The sequence below is a fragment of the Planococcus citri genome, chromosome 2, assembly GCF_950023065.1.
Source record: "Planococcus citri chromosome 2, ihPlaCitr1.1, whole genome shotgun sequence".
In the NCBI taxonomy this organism is placed as follows: Eukaryota; Metazoa; Arthropoda; class Insecta; order Hemiptera; family Pseudococcidae; genus Planococcus; species Planococcus citri.
The window spans coordinates 18,895,373-18,916,915 of NC_088678.1; the positions used below are offsets into that span (position 1 = coordinate 18,895,373).

The window sequence follows — 21,543 nt, forward strand, 5'->3', positions numbered from 1 at the left end:
GCAATTTTAAATGGAACCCTTATTTGTAATTATTATTACACATTTTTTTCTATTCCGAATAAAAGTTGAACACGTTCAGAATTGCATTCAGTCGAAAGGAGCGCATGGTTTTCACATTCTTCGCAGAAGATTACTCAAAACTTCCTCAAGCTCCTCTGAAGCTCCTCCAGTTGGCTTCCCAATTGTTCACAACTTTTGAGCCAATCTGTAGCCTCCATCCAAAAGTGGGTTTTCCTCTGTAAACATTTTTAATCGGTCCTGTAATCAGGCGACGCGGTAGTGTTGCCCCCCCGCCCTCCCACGGTTTTCGAACCGTAGGTGGCGGTACGGCAACACCGCGGAGTAATATTCTCAAACTATTTGGACAGTTTTGGACATCACGCCAATGCAATTTTCTCGAAAAATATTAATTTATTTAAAAAAGTAAGAAGACCAATGTTTTTATTTTTTAAAGAGCTTTCAGAAAATATATATAACAATTGTTATACAACAAACAATCGCAAAGTGTCAAGCATCATTTTTGCAGTGTCAAGCAGCATTTTCACTGTTTTTCTGGTAATTTTTTTCCACAACACTTAGAGCAATATCGAGAGATTGGTCTAACCGAAGTTTATGAAATTTGAAATGTAGATTCCATTCATTATCCATTAGTGAATGATATAAAAAAATTTTCAAAATCTTGAAAATTCAACCTTCACCCCCTCTTTTGGCCCCTTATAAATGGTGAAAATGTCTTGAAAATACCAAAAGGGCCTAGGTCTATGTTCAAAGCATATATATTTAAAATTTCAGATTTTTTAGATTTATAGTTTTTGCTGCAGCCTTGTCTAAAGATTCAATTTTTTGTCAATTTAATCATGAAATCAGTGTTGACTTATATTGAACCAAAAAACATTCAACTGCTAGCTGACCATAATTATTGCTAGGCATTTTATGTAGAAAAAATACGTCTTCTCTAAATGTTTATCAAATCCAGTCAAATATAAAATGGTGATTAATTTAACATATTTTTAAGATATTAAACATATATGTTACAATATGTTTACAATTTCATTTTTGGTACCCATAAGTCTGCATTATCTCATGAATACGAAAAAAAATTTATGATATCCCCAAAAAAATCTTTTAAAAGAATTCTTACCCCCGCCCACCCACTTGAGGGATATTCATGACCTTAAAAATTAACAGAAAACATTTCAGTAAATACCTTTCTTCAAAAAAAAAAAAAAAAAAAAAAAATTGAAAAAAGATAAAAATTTCAATATAAAATTTACTGATATAAAGAGAGTGTGACCCCGCCATTTAAGGCATTACAAAATTATTTAATTATGAATATTTATTTTAATAATGTAAATCAGTAAAATAATGACTGCATAAATGATGAATTTAATGTCAAAGAAAATAAAACAATTTTTATAATTTGATTGATAAATATATATGATTCAAATTTGTTATGTGTAGAAAAATCTACATTAATATTTTCTAATAAAAAAAATAAAATTAAAAAAAGGGCGGACAAAAGCCTTAAAACAGTTTCTTATAACTTAATTCATGAAACAAAATAATAAAATTCAATCTAATAAACAGGTATAAAAAAATGAGAAATCGGCTTTTGTCCGCCCTTTTTTTAATTTTATTTTTTTTATTAGAAAATATTAATGTAGATTTTTCTACACATAACAAATTTGAATCATATATATTTATCAATCAAATTATAAAAATTGTTTTATTTTCTTTGACATTAAATTCATCATTTATGCAGTCATTATTTTACTGATTTACATTATTAAAATAAATATTCATAATTAAATAATTTTGTAATGCCTTAAATGGCGGGGTCACACTCTCTTTATATCAGTAAATTTTATATTGAAATTTTTATCTTTTTTCAATTTTTTTTTTTTTTTTTTTTTTTTGAAGAAAGGTATTTACTGAAATGTTTTCTGTTAATTTTTAAGGTCATGAATATCCCTCAAGTGGGTGGGCGGGGGTAAGAATTCTTTTAAAAGATTTTTTTGGGGATGCGTTGTTCTGGAACAATTTGAAGTATGTATATTGGAGAAAATTCAACTTTTATTGGAGGCTCTAGGTCAGTTTGGAAAATATACCTATTGATTCTCCCAGGAGGGGGGGGGCATTAGGAGTTAGTGGGAGTGTTCATCAACTTCATGCAAAAAGGGCATGTTTTGATTTTTTTTTAATTTGAGATTTTCAGCTTGTAGAAAAGCAGACTTTTCATGCTTATTAAGTTTCAGATTAGTTACACAGTGAAATCATGAAACAGATTCGATTAAAAACACGATAGAAAAATTCCTTACTTTTCTTTGTATTTCTTATCTACTCGTTATTTCTTCAATTGATGACATATCCCCAAGGTAAATACACGAAGTTGAACTGACCCAGTGTAATATTCAAAAATGAAGGCCTCCTCTCATTCCATTCCAATATGAACGGAATGAAACGCATAATAAAGAGTTTGGTTTTCTCGTGGTCGTCTCTGCAGTAAAGTACGAAGGATCAGTTTAATTTGTTCTGGTCGAACGCTCTCAAATATTACATTTTTATCGTTTATTCCCATCTGAAATGGATCTTCTTTGTAGAAGAGAGAGGAAAATAAACCGTGCTACATGCATGGCACAACTTTTTGAACTCGAACTGATGAATAGCATCTTTGGACCGTTGTTTTCTCTATTATCATAGTACAATAACAGTCTCCCTTTTCTAACCCTCTATAATAATCTAAAACATGACAAATGAGCACAAATTCTTCTCATAGATTTTTTTCATTGCATTTACCATCTCACTCAAGTACCTACCAAAATTATCAGTCAGCTTATGTCGAATCAAAAATAATCAAAGTATTCAAAAGTTGATGGAATATTTGGATTTTGAAAGGAAATGAAATGAATGCTGAATTTTTGGAAAATTATCCATTTTATATTAAAGAAATATTAGGTACCAATTTCCATAACATTTTCAAGTGTTTTTTTTTGGATAACAAAATCACTGGAAAAATCTTACAAAAAGACCATCGAGGTCTAGAATTATGATAATTTGTACCTGAATAGACGTCTGCATCCAAGAATAGCTCGATCAAGATGTACTTAGATTTACTTAATTTTTAAAATTCATTCTATATTTTTAAAAACCAAAAATAATCGCGTGAATAACCGCGAAGTAATGATAATGACTGTAAATAAATAAATAAAATAATATTTTAGAAATCTGGTCACAGTTGCGGCATCTTTTCTTGGTACGTCATCTTACCCGACTTGACTTTTTGTAGGTATGATTTTTCGATCGGTAAATCAAAATTAAGCAGATTTTGTAATGATGACTGATGATTGGAAAAATGGCATAATATCTTCATAATTTTCTGTAATTAGTCGCGAATGGTTCTCTGCTATTGGTGGCGAGGAAAAATTTCCCCTTGAGACTGAAACGTACGTCAAGAACGTAGATTAAAATCATGTTTCCAACTTGTATTTGCCACTTTGTTTTTTTTCATCTTCTAGCGTTTCTTAATAAACTCGATTGGCGAAGACAACTGGGAAAATTATTAAATCATAAAATCACTTACCGAGGATTAGCTGCAAATCCCATGTATTGAATCTCGCTTCTGTTCGTTCGAGGATCTGAATGTTGGTTGCAAACTCCGGCTAAGAATGTTTCGTAATTGGCGCATCTGACAGCTGGAAAACCTTTTTCATTGAGAATAGATTCGGCGTAATATTGCCAAGCTCGATCGTGACTACAGGAAACTGTGGAGATGAAAATTTCAGTTGAAAAAATTACCTACTTTGCATATGAAGATCAGTATTGGCATTCGTCGGACGGAGGCTTTTTTAAAGGTATGAATCTGCTGCAAGTTCTTAGAGAGTTCAAACCTTCACAGATTAATTTACGAAGCCACAAATCAAATCTAGATCAAAATATTAGCGTTCTATCTCAATTTTATTAAATTTTGATTTTTCAATGAAACATACATATACCTATTATGTAGGTCTTTGAATTTTTGAAAATTCTTCAGAAATTCAAATATGGAATGCAGTACTTGAAATTTAACGCACCCTTTTCAATTCCTAGGCTGGGCTGAAATTCACGAAAGAACCCAGAATGCTTTGCTTAAGTTAATGGTGAAAACAGATTACTCTCAAACAGGACAGTAGGACACCCTGTATATATTTTCAAATTTCGTAAACCACGGTTTTCAATTTTATAACTTTTTAAACTTTTAAATGAAAAAATAACACTTTTTGGAATTGGAATTAATTTTCTTCAGCTTGAAAATTAAGTAATTTTTAAAGAAGAGGGGGTGCTTTTTTCCTCAATTGAGAAACCATCACCAAAGAAGGGATCTTTGGAGTCCCAGATCCTTAGGGAGCTTCCACATTTTTCACTTGGGTTTGATTTTACCGTCAAAGTAACTATCAGAACCTTTTGAACTCCCATGTTTGCATTTTTGGCAAATTTTGAAAATTAAATAATTCAAAAAAGATGTCTTGAGAGAAATTTTGAAACTTTTTCTTCGAGATGTTTTTTTTTTTAGTCAACCAAGCTGAAATGGATAATTTCTTCAATTTGAATTCCACATATTCCAGCAATTAGTAGTTTTGGATCATTCTGAAGCCTCTAGTGATTTCTTGAACTTCCCCTGAAATTTCTAATCGCTCTGAAAGAACCAAAAATGAACTTTCGCACCTATACTGTTTTACATGGTTACTACAAAATTTTTGGAATGTGAATTTAAGAGTAATTTTTTCAAGAATTTGTAAGTTTTGGAAGAAGTTGAGAAAAATCCAATTTTCAAAGAATGTATGACTTCAAAACGGTTGGCAGGGTGTCTAAAAAGCAATGACCGAAGTTATAGATCCTAAAGTTCATTTTTGGCCCTTCTTGAGGGATTTAAAATCTCTGTAGAAATTTGATAACTATAGCTTGAGGCTCCAAATGTGTGATAACTTACCAATTCTCTTGATTTGATTCTTTTGCAATAACGAATTAATCCTGCAGCCGGGTTGAGCAGGAAAACCACCATTAGGGACTAATCGTTAGCCGCCGCAAAATTGGATTTTACTCCGACCAATGAAAACGCATTCCCACACACATAAAGATAATCATGATAACAAACTTACAATTTTTACTTGAAAATAGATTCAAACTGTCTAATTTTGCTATTTCGTGTGATATTAATTTATTGTTTCAATTATTATTCATTACAAATGACTAATGAGTAATTTTTCTATGCAGTACCTATGCAATCATGTCATTTCATTTATTATAATTGATAACTGTATGCAAATCTTGCTCGCGATATTGCAACTCATTGCAAAAATTTCCATGATATACCTACTTAATTCTTCAATCTGAAAAGAATAAATTTTGATCGAGGTACATTTTACAAATACAAATAATCACTCTGATCTAGAAATCGATTAGATTAGAATGAATTGACTTTTCAAAATGCCGAAGAGTTTATGCTGAAAAATGATTTGTATTCTCACTCTCTGATTATTTTCCTTCTCATTACTTATTTTATTTTGTTTTTTCTCCTCATCTAAAGTAGTACATACGAGTAGTTTTTCAGAAGGAAATAGATAGTTCTCAAAATTTCTAATTATTAATACGTATTCTCCTTTCTAGACCTGGAAATCAGTCTACTGTGTAAAAAATTATCTCAGAAAATGTTGATTGTTGAGTAAAATTCCAGATAACTGAGATAACTAAATATACCTATTCACCCAAGGAGTTCGTGAATCTGTTATGGACGATATTCAACGAGTGCATATTTTATTTCACTCTCCTTCTTTTCGAAATTCTAAAATTGAAAATTGAAACTTACAAAAATAACACACAACACTCACGGCAGTGAGACATTTGACCCATGCGACATATGACCCATGCGACATTTCACCCATGTTTTTATCAATTTTGGATGTTCGCAAAACGACATTTGACCCATGCGACATTTAACCCATGTTCTGATAGATGTTTGCATCACATCAATATGCGACATTTGACCCATGCGACATTACACCCACATGAATATCCGATGTGAAATAGACATTTCGCCCATGCGACAATTGACCCAGGGTAAATCAAAATAGCGACATTTGACCCAGGCAACGATTTAATTACAAATTGGGACATTTGACCCATGCGACATTTGACCCATGATGTTATTTAATGCTGAAACGTCTCCTTTGCGACATTTGACCCATGCGACATTACACCCATCATGAATATGAAGTAGAATTCTAGATATTGTGGAAGTAGCACTACGCAGTAGAGGAAATCAAAGGCAGCCAACCCTCTACATAAAACTTCTTTTAGATCTTTCCCTGTATTTAAAAATCAGTGCGTGCGGTGAAATACAAAATATACCTTTTCAATTTTCATTCTCTGTTTTATATGGGAAAGCCAGTGTACTCTCGTCACAGTATGGTTCCGCATTTCAATGCTTTTGTTTATTGCAGGGTCGTAAATAAATACTTACTAGGAATGTTGGGATATACCTGTTTTTTTTCTTCTTTTTTTCCAACAAAACTACCCTTCGGCTACAGTATAGTATAAAAGAGGACGATCTTTTTTTTTTATTTCCTATGCTGCATTCTGCATTTGATCTGTTTTCACTGTATGAGTAAAATCCACTTACAAAGTCAAGTTTTCGAATGTTAAGAAATTCATGTAATTGATGTAACATGATTTAAACATATTCTTCACTTACCTACCTAAAATTATACGTACCTAACAAGGGAACCTCTTGAGGTGTCCGCCTCCGATTTGAATGGGACCGCGATTTTTTGAAAGAGCATAGTTTAACACCCCGAAACTAAATTTTCAGCTGCCCAACTTCATATCTCAATATTTGGCGAACGTTTGAAAATTCAAAATTGACTGTTTTTGGTGATTTATACTTTTTTCAAAAAAGTACCTACGTGCATACCTAATCAGTAAAAATAATCAAAATAAATCCTAAGACTGATATTAATTCCCCAAATCCAAATTTCGCCATTTCCAGTCATTCTGGAGCCTCCAACGCGATTTTTTAATTTCTCCAGAATTTTGAAGGTGCTGCAGAAGGCGTGAATATGCAGTTGGGCAGCTGAAAATCGAGTTGTGTGTTATACTCTACCTGTTAAATGAATTTACCGACATTTGAGCCGATTCTGGAGGGGACACCTCAAGAGCGGTTTTTTGCATGATCAGCTTTTTTTAAAAATAAAAATATCTAAAAATCAAAAATTTCCCTTTTACGAGAAAATTTTTGAAATTTACGCGAATCGCTGTATTTTGTCAATAATTATTAATCCCACGAGAGCGAATTTGGCCATTTTCAGCCTTTCTGGGTCTCCCTTTATCGAGAGCTTTTGCCCGAGCGATTCAAAAAAAATCATACCTAATTCGAATACAATTAATATTTTGAAGCACAATAATAAACTTCTTATAAGTTATAAGTGACTCGTCTCACAAAGAAACATCATTTTTCATATCTCTCAAAATATGTACTAATTTTTCAGAGCATTTGCTCTCGCTTCGCTCGGGCTCATTTGATTTTTAATTTTATTTTCAATTTTGAATTTTAAAAAAATCATTATTTGAATTTATAACTGCTTAAAGTTGCCTAGATACTCGTCACACAAAAAAAATATCGTTTTTTAAACCTCTTGAAATGAAATACTGATTCTCGAGAGCTTTTTGCTCTTGCTTCGCCAGCTCTAAAAATTATATTTTCGACATCTGCCTGCTTAAAAAAATCTCGTTTAATTTACTTACCTAGCTTAGAGTATTTTTAGCAAAATTGATGAATTTTTATTCTATTTTAGCTCAATTTTGAACCTAGAACCCCCACCACCAAGTTTATCAAAAATCCGCCCATCCCCTCTTTCAAAATTCTCTTTTTTGCTCTATAAAAGTTTCCTTTAATGGAAAAAAATGATAAAAGGCACAAGTACTTGTTCAGAGTGTCGAGCACTAGTGGAAAACAAGTGGTTTCAAAATAATGTTAATTACCTACTCTCAGGGCTTTTTTTGTGGGGAGGGGGGGGACTCGGGAGGACGCCCCCCCCCAAGAAAAGTTCGAAATTATCAAAAAAATTCCATAAAAACTAAAAATTGAACGAATTTGAAAAAAATGAAAAAATGAATAAATTTTGGTAACTTTTTAAACAAAATGTTGAATTATCGGAATAGTAAAGTGCGAAAACGAGATCAGAATTACGATGAAGATTCGTAAATCTAAAATTTAGCATTCAAGTTTGTACCTCAGTACTTATTTTGCACGTCGGGGAGCCCGCTCAAGAATTATTGCACCCCCCCCCCCCCCCGTCGATCCTCTGGGAGAACTTTTTTCTTAAAGGGGGAGTCCTGAGGAACATTTCTAGCCCTTGTACTAAAAAAAAAAGTGGCCCTACTTACAAAATGGCGGACATTTTGATTGACAGATCAGCCGAAATCACAGATTTTGCGTTCCAACATAGGCCTTGCACGAAATTTTCTAAACCTTACAAGGTAGATCGAAAGATCAGGCAAAAATTTTTCATCTGTCAAAATTTCAAGTGCTTCAGTGCATTTTTCGAATTTTGGTGAATTTTTGAAAATCAAATTCAGGCCAAAAATGAAGGGAAAAATCAAAATTTTACCCAATTGACCAAGAAAGCTGAAATTTGGGATATACCATATTTTTGACATGCCAAATCGATTGAAAACTGTTTCAAACCGTTTTGAGCAGTTTTGGAGCCTCCAGAAAATAGTTGGAAAGCAGAAATTTATTCTGCAAACTAATTTCAATGCGCTACGAAGTACTGCCGGTAAATTTCAAGTCGTTTTGGAGCCTCCAGCAAGTTTTTGAAAATTCTGGAGCCTCCAGCAGATTTTTTAAATTTTAAATTTTTACAAAATTTCATCAAATGGCGATGGAAAGCTGAAATTTACTCTACACTCCAATTTTAACACTCTCTGAAGACGACTTCAGGTGGGTTCAAGTCATTTTGGAGCCTCCAGTGACTTTTTGAAAATTACTGGAGGATCCAGCAGATTTTTTAAACTTTAAACTTTTACAAAATTTCATCATTGGAGATTGAACGTGACATTTATTTCGCAGAGTAATTTCAATGCGATATAAAGTCGCATACATGGCGGTTTCAAATGGTTTTGAAGCTTCCAGCTATACTTTTTGGAAATTTCAATTTTCCCAAAAACGCCGTACGACCTTTCAAAAAGTCGCTGGAGGCTCCAAAACAACTTGAAATCCACCAGCAGTCGACTTCGTAGCGTATTGAAATTAGTTTGCAGAATGAATTTCTACTTTCCATCTCCGTTTTCGAGTTTCAAAAAAATCTACTAGATTCAGTAATTTTCAAAAAGTCGCTGAAAGCTCCAAAATGACTTGAACCAACCTGAAGTCGTCTTCAGAAGGTGTTAAAATTGGAGTGTGTAGATAAGTAAATTTCAGCTTTCCATCTCCATTTGATGAAATTTTGTAAAAATTTAAAGTTTGAAACTTCGATTTTTTTTCTCTCAAAAATTCAAATTATGTACAGAGACCGAGTGGGGGGGGGATGAAAATTAGGGGCTCGCAACTTCAATTCAGCGTCCCCGTCAGAAAAGAAATACAAAAAAAGGCCTGCCTACTCTTGTCTACCTACCTATCTTCCAACCAAGTTGGGTAGGAAAATGAAAGTGGTAAATAAGCACTCGAAACTCACATATTCCACTAGTAATTGACATGCTGAAAAACTTTTGTTATCATTATTTTTTTGATTAAACGGTCCTTTCACTTGAAATAGATCAAAAAAATTTTTTGAAAAAAATCAAAATTCATCAATTTTGAGCGGAACATGGCCAGAAAATTATCGCGAAACATGCGTTCCCACTAATTTGAGGTCGCTAAACATGAATTTTGATTCAATTTCAACACAACTATACACCCTGCACTCCCCAATCCCACCAATTGTGTTTCACCACAAATTCCACCCCCCCCCCCGCCCATAAGAAATTTTTTTTTGAAAAAGTAATCTGCGGGCTAATTAATGATGTTCTGATTGAGCCATATACCAATTTTCAGCTTGTTCGGATGGTTTTCGGCCAAAATAACCCCAAAAAACACATTTTTATACTGTTTTTCGCCTGAGCAGGAAATATCCACTTTAAGAGTATAAGCTGTACTCCATTATACATCGCAATCTAAAAAATCCAGCAGAAATAGTGAAAAAAATAATTTTCTGGGGTTGTAATTAAACGAACAAGCTGAAATTTAGTATATGACTGTTTCAGTAGAACATTGATGTGTCTGTACACAAATTTTACAAAAAAAAAAATTTTGGGAGGGGAGGGGTGGATTTTGGGACGAACTTGATGGTGAGGGTTTTTTATTTAAAGTTGGGGTAAAATAGAATCAAAATTCGAGTTCAGCGACCTTGAATTAGTGAGGAAACGTGTTTCGCGATAATTTTTTGGCCATATTTGGCCCAAAATTTGACAAATTTTAATTTTTTTAAAATTCTGTTTTGCTCAATTATAAGAAAATGGCTGTCTTAATCGAAAAAAATGCAATAACAAAACTTGTTTAGCATGCCAAGTACTAGTGGAATATGAGAGTTTCGAGTGTTAATTTCCTAATTTCATTTACCTACCCAACTTGGTGGGAAGTAGGTAGACGAAAGTTGGTAATAATCATTTGAAATCCATGTATTTCATTAGTACACGAGATGCTAATCAACTTTTGTTATCATCATTTTTTTGATTAAACAATTCTTTCACTTATAAATTGATCAAAAAATAATTTTGAAAAAATTAAAATTTGTCCATTTTGAGCTAAATATGAGCAGAAAATTAACACCAAACAGGTCCCCCACTAATTCGAGGTCGCTGAACTCGAATTATGATTCCATTTCAGCCCAACTTTCAACCCAGAGCTCTCACCACAAAGTTTATCTCAAGATTCGCCCCCCTCCTATTGAAATTTATTTTTTGGAAAAATTTTTGTACACACGCATCAATGAGGTACTGGAACAGTCATGTACCAGATTTCAGGCTCTTCCGACGATTACAACTTCGGAAAATGAATTTTTTCACTATTTCTACTCGTTTTTAAGATCACGATGCAAAGTGGACTACAGCTCATATACAGCACATGGATATTTCTCGCTTAGGCGAGAAATGTACCAAAAATGCGTTTTTTGGGGTTATTTTGGTCACAACCTAACCGAATGAGCTGAATTTTTGTATATGGCAGAATCAAAACACCATTGATAGGCCTGTAGATTATTTTTTCAACAAAAATAAAATTGTCAAGAGTGGGGGTGAATTTTGTGGTAAAATGCGCTTGAGGGGGCAGGGTTTACAATTGCATAAAAATGGAATCAAAATTCGAGTTTAGCGACCTCGAATTAGTGGGTAGACCTGTTTCGCATTTATTTTCTGGTTATATTTAGTTCAAAATGGACGAATTTTGATTTTTTTTTCAATTTTTTTTTGTCCTTTTGTAAGTTAGCGATTCGTATAGTAGAAAAAGTGATCAGAACTAAACTTCTTCAACGTATGGATGTGAATAATAAAATATAAACTGTGAAAAAATCATTTTTTCCCGTTGTAACTATTAGATCAAAAATTTGAAATATAGCAATATACCTACATTAGCGATATGTTGGTACCTATACCTACTGTTTAAAAAAAAATTTTGGGGTGAAATTTGACAATGTAAGGGCTTGTTCGTATTGCAGAATTGAGGTTTAAATTGACTTCAAATTCGAATTCAGTGACCACGAATTAGGAGGGAAATAAATTTTTGCTTGGGTAGGTATAGTTACCTATATCGTGCAGTTATTATTATTACCTCGTTATTCTGTTCAAAGTTGATGAATTTTGATTTTACTCCCAAAATGGATGTTTTGAAGAATGATTTGAACGGGACCGCGATTTACGGAAAGAGCATGGTCTAAAACCCCCAATACCAAATTTTTAGCTGCCCAACTTCATATCTCGATATTTGGCGAACGTTTGAATATTCAAAATTGACTGTTTTTGGTGATTTATGCTTTCTTCAAAAACGCACGTATTTGATGAGTAAAAATGATCAAAATAAGTCCTAAAACTGATATTAATTCCCCAAATCCAAATTTAACCATTTCCAGGCATTCTGGAGCCTTCGGCGCGATTTTTCAATTTCTCCAGAAGACGTAAATACGATGTTGGACATGCTAAAAATCGAGTTGTGTGTTATACTCGACCTGTTTCCCGAATTTATTCACATTTGAGCCGATTCTGAAAGGGACACCTCAAGAGTAGTTTTTTAACCAGCTTTTTTTCAAAATAAAAATATCCAAAAATCAAAAATTTCCAGTTCCCACGAGGGCGAATTTCATCATTTCCAACCATTCTGGAGCCTCCAGAACTATTTTTCAATTTCTCCAGAATTTTTCATTTGCTGCAGAAGATGTGAATACGATGTTGGGCAGCTAAAAATCGAGTCGTGTGTTATACTCGACCTGTTTACGATTGTGTTCACATTTGAGCCGATTCTGGAAGGGACACCTCAACAGTGGTTTTTTGGCCAGCTTTTTTCATAATAAAAATAGGTATCCGAAAATCAAAAATTTCGCGTTTGCAAGAAAATTATCGAAATATGCGCGATTCGCTGTATTTCGTCATTAATCAAGCCCACGAGGGTAAATTTCCCTATTTTCAGCCTTTCTGGAGCCCCTGGAGAAATTGAAAAATAGTTCTGGAGGCTCCAGAATGGTTGGAAATGGCGAAATTTGCCCCTCGTGGTTTGATTCATGACGAAACACTGCGATTCGCGCAAATTTAGAAAATTTTCTCGCAAACTGGAAATTTTTGATTTTTGGATATTTTTATTTTGAAGAAAAAGCTGCTTAAAAAATCACTCTTGAGGTGTCCCTTCCAGATTCGGCTCAAATGTGAATAAATTCGTTAAACAGGTCGAGCATAACACACAACTCGATTTTCAGCTGCCCAACTTCATATTCACATCATCTGGAGCAAATTTAAAATTCTGGGGAAATTGAAAAATCGCGATGGAGGCTCCAGAATGGTTGGAAATGGTGAAATTCGGATTTGGGGAATTGATATCAGTTTTAGGACTTATTTTGATCATTTTTACTCATCAAATACGTACGTTTTTGAAGAAAGCATAAATCACCAAAAACAGTCAAATTTTGTATTTTCAAACGTTTGCCAAATATCGAGATATGAAGTTGGGCAGCTGAAAATTTGGTTTAGGGGGTGTTAGACCATGGCTCTTTCCGAAAATCGCGGCCCCGTTCAAATCGGAGGCGGACACTTCAAGGGGTTCCTTTCTTGTAAGTAGGCTACTTAAAATTAGGGTATTACGTATCACATTCGTATAAATATGTATAACGCCGGAGGAAAACATCAACACAGGTCTCGTCTCTGTCTAATCCTCTAATCTATCCAACTTACGTTAATTTAAAAAAATTAAAATTAACTATGTACTTATGTACATCTACATACATAGGTACAATACCTATGCTTGAAATAACGATTCCGCCATTCAACCATTGGCGACTTCGCGTCTTCCTATTTCATTCATTCATGGGTGGTGATCGGGGGGAAGGGTGAAGTCCGAAGGGTCTTTAGCAGTTTTGAGTTTACTGTTACATTAGTACGTGTTACATAGTTAGTATAGAGGAGGTAGAGGGTGTACAGAGGGAAGTAGCTGTACCATAGCTACAGTAAGCATTTCCGTCCGTCGCATTTCTAAATAAACCAGTTTGAAAAAAAAATCAGGATCGACCCATCCGCTACCATCTAAAATCAAATCAAGTACATATTTTAAAAGGGAGACATTCGTGTTAGTTGCATACACTGACAACTCCCATCCTTGGCTTGGTAAATTCAACGTTTCAAAAATCTAAGGTTGGCAGCGGCGCTGCGTTACCTGGATCTTGCCTTAAGCACAACGTTCCGAGATGGGTGTAATGTCGCATGGGTCAAATGTCGCAAAGGAGACGTTTCAGCATTAAAATAACATCATGGGTCAAATGTCGCATGGGTCAAATGTCCCAATTTGTAATTAAATCGTTGCCTGGGTCAAATGTCGCTATTTTGATTTACCCTGGGTCAATTGTCGCATGGGCGAAATGTCTATTTCACATCGGATATTCATGTGGGTGTAATGTCGCATGGGTCAAATGTCGCATATTGATGTGATGCAAACATCTATCAGAACATGGGTTAAATGTCGCATGGGTCAAATGCAATACCACCTATAGTAAAAGGCCTGAGCGCTGTTTTGTGACGTCATCGCTACTTGGTAGTACTTACGTATCTAACATATCATAATACACTATAGAATTGAATGAAAAATGCACTCAAACGAATTAAATCCTGGGAAAATTTTATTTTTCATATTTTATCTACATGAATAATGAATTCATGATCATGTAGGAATGATTTTAATGAAAAAAAATGAAGAAATTAGGTTATAAACAACACTGTTTTTCAACATTAAAGATGAAAGTTATACATAAACTTGACAAAATTATACCTTTTGGCGGATATTACAACACTCACTGGTGAAATATAATTAAATAATCGTCGAATCTTGTCAAAATCCCACTAAAATCATCTAATTGGTTTGAGATGTTGATGGTTTCTTGATTCTTGATTAGATAACCTTATCCATCCATTGTAGTTGGATGGTTGTATTCACAATGCAGATTTAAAACGCATTTTAGATTATATGGTTCACTATTCATTTCACTGCGATGTTATTCCAGTAAAACACAGGCACTAGTACACATCAGTTTTCATTTTTATTCACTTCACAAGATATCTACACATCCGAATCACACAATGTCACAACACAAACAGATCGCGAAAAATTCACTTTGTACAAAAATAAAGTAATCCAACACCACCAGTAGTTGAAAACAACAATATCTCATCACTACAACACATTTTAGAACAAATATTAATTAAAATGTCATCATTTTATTAACGTTTTTAACGAAAGTTTTACTCTGTTTCACGAACTCGCCATTTAAATGTACGTTAAAATTCAAATGGTAAACACAATCGAGTCATCTACTAGTGGTGACGTCAGAAGGTGATAACGATTCAGCGCTCAGGCCTTTTACTATAGGTGGTATTGTCAAATGTCGTTTTGCGAACATCCAAAATTGATAAAAACATGGGTGAAATGTCGCATGGGTCATATGTCGCATGGGTCAAATGTCCTGGTCCCAACACGCACAACAGTGTTATCAGTCACAATTTTAGTGGGAGGTTACAGAAATGTAAAACACGTTTTCATTGGTCGGAGTAAAATCCAATTTTGCGGCGGCTAACGATTAGTCCATTAGGGAAGAAATCAGCATCACCCAAAGCGATTGGAAATCCAAATACGCCGCCATCCGTGTGAATGACGTCAACGAATTCCGCATCAGTTGATGCTAGATGACCTTGTTTCCCCGAGAACATGTATAGAGGGAAAGCAGGATCTAACCCTGAAAAAAATACAGTTTTATAAAATTGCTTGCGGAAAGAGAAAATTTACCAAGTTGAAAAACTGGAGGTTATTTTTTTTAGGTGGGAATGCCTTAAGTACTTTTATCTGTTTTTTTTTTTTTTGTATAAATATTTACTGACCTGAATAAAATGTTGAATTTAGTTATGACTCAAGAGTATCGCGAGAGTAAAATTGTGAGAGCCAGACACATTAAGGGGATATTCTCAATACACCAAATTTTCTCATAGCATAACCAAAATGCCTTGATTTTACATTGGTCTTATGGGATGGAATGGGACAAATTTTAATGTTATAATTTAGAGCCACGGATGCATGGAATGGGCTCAAATTTGAAATACATGTTTTTAAAGACATTTTGAACAACCCTGTGCATGCATTTGTCAATACATTGAATAGTTTTTCAATAAATACAATTTCAAGAAATGTTGGATTTTTCTCAAAAAGTCCAACATTCCATTAAATCGTATTTTTTCGAAAACTACTCAACGTATCGACAAATGAATGCACAGGATTGTTCACAATGTCTTGAAAAACGTATATTCCAAATTTGAAGCCATTCCATGCACAAAATGGCTCTGAATTATGTGTTTGAAGTTTGGCAGGCGGACAGATATACTACCATGTATTGAGAATATCCCCTTAAGGAATATTCCGATTATTGCCCATGTGCATTGAAAATAATTTTCGATTGGTTATTGCTTATCAGTTTGCTATCACTGTCCCAGGTTTGTGTATTACTTCAAGAATTTATTCCAGAGATTTTCAGGGATCTTTGATTTTGCACACGTTCCCAAAAATATAAAAATTGGCTGTTGAGAGGTAAATTAGGTACAAACTATTCAGAAAATTAGGGTTTTTGCAGATTTATAGTATAGATGCCTAAAAAACGCTTCAAAACATTTTGTTAAAAAAAAGAAGCTACTAAACTGGTGTGAAATAATCAAGTTCTGGTAGATTATTATGCAGGTACCTGTAATTCTTGGTAATTTTCCAAAGGTCGTATCTTTTCCGGTAAATCCGACGATTTCTGCTCCTAAACTGAAACCTATCAAATGTATGCTTTTTATGGGTACACCGTGTCTGACGATAAATCTGACGAATTTCGCTAAATATAATCCGACAGCGTGAGTATTTACGACGGCGTGAGCGTACCATGGAAATGCACATAGAGGGCTCCAATCTACCACAATGACGTTGTACGAACCTCGCATTAAATAAGCTGAAAATCGTGTTCGAAAATTAATCAATAAAGAATTTATTTTTGGCTTTAGTTACAAAAAGTGATGGATTGTGAAAAAAAAAACTGATTGAAGGATTTTGACCAAAATCAGTGGAGACTTTCGTTACGAGTTTGTGAAGTCGCTTGGAGAAAATTTTGGCTTCAGAGGTGCCCCTGGAGAAAAGATATGGGCTATCAAAGAGGGCTAATTTTCGAAAAAATCGTAGGTTTTTTGGTCTAGTCCCTTTACCCAATCTGTTTTGGAAAAATTTTCCTATTCCCAAAGATAGTATTTGAGATTTTGCGTTGATAGACCATTGCCATGAAAATCCCACATAACTTTTTTGAGGTTTACTTGGTGTTTAAAAATTTGCCACTGTGTCATTCCACGTCAATTCAACCAAGAAGTGGTAAGGAGGGTCGGCGATTTTTTTGAAATTTTTTCTGTGGAAAGACCTTTCGAAGAGATGATCAATGGCGCAAATCGCAGCCTTCTAGCCCTTCTTTAGAGGCTGCCAGGGGCTGTCAAAGTTTTCAGTAAACTTGAAATATCATCCATTTCAGCAGTGGATTACTCGATAACCGCGATACCTACGAAAATTTAACTTTTTTCAATTGTTAGGGGTTTTGAAGGGTTTTTTGGTGATATCATAAAAATCAGTGTTGCCACTTTTTTTCGTACGAAAAATTTGCTTGAAAAGTTTCAAAACGTAGTTTTCATATCGTTCCGACTCTCAAAAATTCTGGAAAAAATATACCTACTCATTATGGACAACTTTTCACGCTGAACAACATATTAAAAAATTGGGATGCCATTATGTCTAAAAGTCGATTTAAAAAAATTGAAAGTTTGCGGGAAAAAAAGCGATTTTGATTTAAAACATGAAAAAAAGTTTTGATAGGTGAAGTTGACCCATTTGACCCCTATTTTTACGTATCCGTTTATCAAAGGTAAAAAACCCTTTCACTCGATAAAATGAACTCATCACAAAAAAATTAAAGTTCGAAAAAATTCAATTTTCAATTTCAAACATCAAAAAAAGTTTGAATTTATTCAGTTGACTTATTTTGACCTCTTTTTGACGTATTTCACAAAAAGGTTGATAAAAATCAAGCTCATAGCAAAAAATTAAAATTCGCTTATTTTTTGAATTTTTCGAATTTTGATTTTTTTTAAAATGAGTTCATCCATCGAAAGAATGGGGGGTTTTCAACTTTTTCAATGGATACGTAAAAATAGGGGCCAAATGGGTCAACTTCACTCAAACCTTTTTTTCATGTTTTAAATCAAAAAATCGATTTTTTTTGCAACTTTTCAATTTTTTAAATCGACTTTTCGACATGATGCCATCCCAATTTTTTAATATGTTGTTCAGCATGAAAAGTTCTCCATAATATATTTTTTTCAGAATTTTTGAGAGTTTGAACGATATTAAAACTACGTTTTGAAACTTTTCTAGCTAATTTTTCATACGAAAAAAAACGGCAACACTGACTTTCATGATATCATTGAAAAGCTCTTTGAAACCACTAACTATATTGAAAAAAATTACATTTTCGTAGGTATCGCGGTTATCGAGTAATCCAGTGCTGAAATGGAAGATATTTCAAGTTCACTGAAAACTTTGACACCCCCTGGCAGCCTTTAAAGAAGAGCTAGAGGGCTGCGATTTGCGCCATTGATCATCTCTTCGGAAGGTCTTTCCACAGAAAAAATTTCAAAAAAATCGCCGGCCCCCCCTTACCACTTCTTGGTCGAATTGACGTGAAATGACCCCACTCGATTATTTTTGGGCATAGGTTTTGTACATAATAATTTGCCATTTTGATTATTACGCATCAATTGAGCCAAGACTTCGAAGATTTCATTCTCGAAAATTGAAACATTTTTTGGAATACAATTTGGACATTGTTGACAATTTCAAAAACCTAATTTTGTCAAATTTTTGGTTTCTCGCATTTTTTTGAAATTGGCAAAATGGGCAAAATGGGTGATCAAAAAAATGGTACCACCGTTTTTTGAAATATTTCTGCAGTTTCAGAAACGATATTTTTCGATGTTTAAGCATAATTAGTGCAAAATATTGAGACGAAAAAAATTGCAAAACACGAACTTACCTCAAAATAAACGATTTGCAGATTTTCAATCACTCAGTAGAACCCTAAAAGTGGTTTTGGATTTTATTTGTAATGGTTTTGGTCGATGTAAAATCTCAAATAGGTACAAATTTTTTGGAACTGGGCCATTTTCCTCAAAACAAGTTGGTTAATGACTGAAGAGAAACAACCACGATTTTTTCAAAAATTCCCCCCCTCCCTTGAGAACCCATATCTCTCCTCAAAGGGCACCTCCGGAGCTAAAATTTTTCCTGCATGAATTTCGACTCAATTTGAAGGTGTCCAGTGAATTTGGTCAAAATGCTCCGACTTTTTTTCTACCTGAAGGTACACTTAGTGCATTATATAATCAAATAGGTACGTACTACGTACTTACCATTTTTAACGGTCGTTGCTCCTTTGGCATTGGCTTGTTCAGTGAACCCGTGAACGTAAATGACCGTCGGGTGATACATTTTCAAATTGGATTCGTATAAAGAGGTAGCATTATCCACCCATAGACGTTGCGGTGTCATCGTATTAGACCTAGACAAGACAAAATAGATTTTTTAAGCGATTTTTTTGAAATTAGGTTCATTTGGTCAATTACTTTTTTATATACCTGGTATAAAGATAGAAGCCTATATCTTCTTTTTCTTCGATAGGGCAACATTCGGTACAATTACCTTTTGGAGTCATTCTTACAGAATAGGGGTTCATTCCTGTTTCATGAAAAATGAAAAAATCATTCAGAAAAAGAGATCACGAATATCGATCGATAGGCTATATAAAAATTAAACAAACGAATGCTCACTTACCCCAAAATGCAGTGAAAGTGGTACATAAAAAAACACTCGTGATAACCATTGAGTTTATAATTCAACTTATTAAACATTACGATAAATACACTGGTAAACGATTAATGAGAATTTTATCGAATTTCTATAATTAAAACACATATGTTGGACATTTCGATGTATGACACGTCTACGAGTATTACATTGTGTATGTTTTAGTTGTATATTTTTCCCGCACGATTTAGGTACACATGTGATCGTATTTATTGTACACAAACAGTTGTTTCTTCGGTTGTTTATTGTTTCGGTGCATTTCTATCAATATCGTGCGATATCGCTCGATCTCAAATAAATCTGCCGAAACGTTACCTTGAATAGTTTTTCTTTTTAGGTTACCAATGTGTGTTTTCATTCTTTGAAGAAAAATCCAGTGCAACGATTAATCGTCGCGTGAATAAATAGACGAGGTACTTACAAAGACATCAAACATTATGCAATTTTCATATGTAGAATTGGGTGAAAATGTATGGGATTACCTACTACGAATAGCCCAAAATACCCAGTTGGTATAGGATGTATTCTGAGGCTAATTTCGTATGAAAAGCATTCGTGGCCAAGTTTTTGATCATGGTGAGAAAAAAATCATCAAACGCGTCTGGTATAAACACAATTTGACTTTTTTTTTTTTCAAAAGTTGAAGCAAGTGAAGCCTTTGCAGCTGGGTAACCTGCTTGTGAGTCTAAAAATAAAATGATGAACCATATTAAAAAATCATTTTCAACAGAAATTTGCGTGCAGTTGATATGCATCTTGATTGATCATTTTTATTCAAGGGGCTCATGTCCTTTCAAGGGACTGATCTTCATTATTTCCTTGAAAAAATCATTATCATTCATACCGGTTAAAAATTTTTTAAAATGACAATTTGATTGTTTCTTTCATTTTCTTAAATAAAAATTTAAAAAATAGTATATTTTGTGGTAAACTCAGAAAAATTTATTTCATTCATCAAAAACGATATTTTTTACTTTTTGAACTATTCCACGATGTTACATTTTGTTCTGATAATTTTTATTTCGAGATATTTTCTTTCAAAATTTTTTCTCTTTGGAATTTTCATCTTATAACTTATTTTTCCGACCCACAGTGGGCTGTGAGCACCCTCAAAACGGGCGTAATTCAAAAACTTACAATGAACCCTAAAAAAATGGTACAATGATATCCTCCCTTACGTTTTTGGGGTCGCAGAATACGAATTTGACAATATTTTTTTTGTAGGGGTGGGGGGTGAGGGGGTGAGGGGAGCGAAAAATTCAAAATTTGACTATAATGATGTGTGATATGTCGAAATGTATGTTTTTGAGGGTGTAGATCACGAATCTGACAATATTTTTTTCATAGGGGGTCAATAGTGGGGGCTGAAGGGGGTGAAAACGGTGAAAAATTCAAAATTTGACTATAATGATGTGTGATATGTCGAAATGTACCGAATATGAATAATTCAACTAAAAGTGAGTAATTTTCATCAATTTACTCGATTTTAGTTGTTATAAAGTAATTATAGAGGTATAATTTACGTTGAAACTCCGTTTTTTGCCTACTCTGCTGCATAAATAGGAATAGAAAAAATTTTTGCACGTAGATGCACGGGAAATTCCAGTGGCTGGTAATACTTAAGATAGTGTATTTCAAGATGTTGATTGCCATTTTTGCTCCAAAGTGCTCCGGCGACCTCCACAGTCGATTATAGTGAAAAATCTTGGTGAATTTTGTTAAAATGTGACAAATTTTTTCTTCCAGGGACTTTGACGGCTCCCTAATAGAAAATTCTTCATCCCCCACCCTTCACCCCTTCTACACCCTCGAAAACGTACATTTTGACATATCACACGTAATTATGGTCAAATTTTGAATTT

At 33.9% G+C, this 21,543-nt stretch overlaps 1 protein-coding gene across 2 annotated transcripts; it reads right to left on the reverse strand.

Annotated features, from left to right (window-relative positions):
* Window positions 1-1,875: 1,875 nt before the first annotated feature.
* Window positions 1,876-19,844, reverse strand: LOC135834887 (pancreatic triacylglycerol lipase-like). Of its 2 annotated transcripts, XM_065348865.1 has the most exons (8): window positions 19,649-19,843; window positions 19,453-19,552; window positions 19,228-19,376; window positions 16,485-16,733; window positions 15,341-15,491; window positions 4,967-5,034; window positions 3,581-3,761; window positions 1,876-3,436 (listed from the first exon to the last, which is right to left on the reverse strand). In XM_065348865.1, exons 1-8 carry the CDS (start codon window positions 19,695-19,697, stop codon window positions 3,367-3,369), a joined length of 1,017 nt encoding a protein of 338 aa, XP_065204937.1. In that variant the 5' UTR covers window positions 19,698-19,843; the 3' UTR covers window positions 1,876-3,366. The 2 variants fall into 2 exon arrangements, with proteins under 2 accessions (XP_065204937.1, XP_065204938.1); XM_065348866.1 differs by lacking the exons at window positions 4,967-5,034; window positions 15,341-15,491 and having other exon boundaries at window positions 19,649-19,844.
* Between the last annotated feature and the right edge of the window lie 1,699 nt (window positions 19,845-21,543).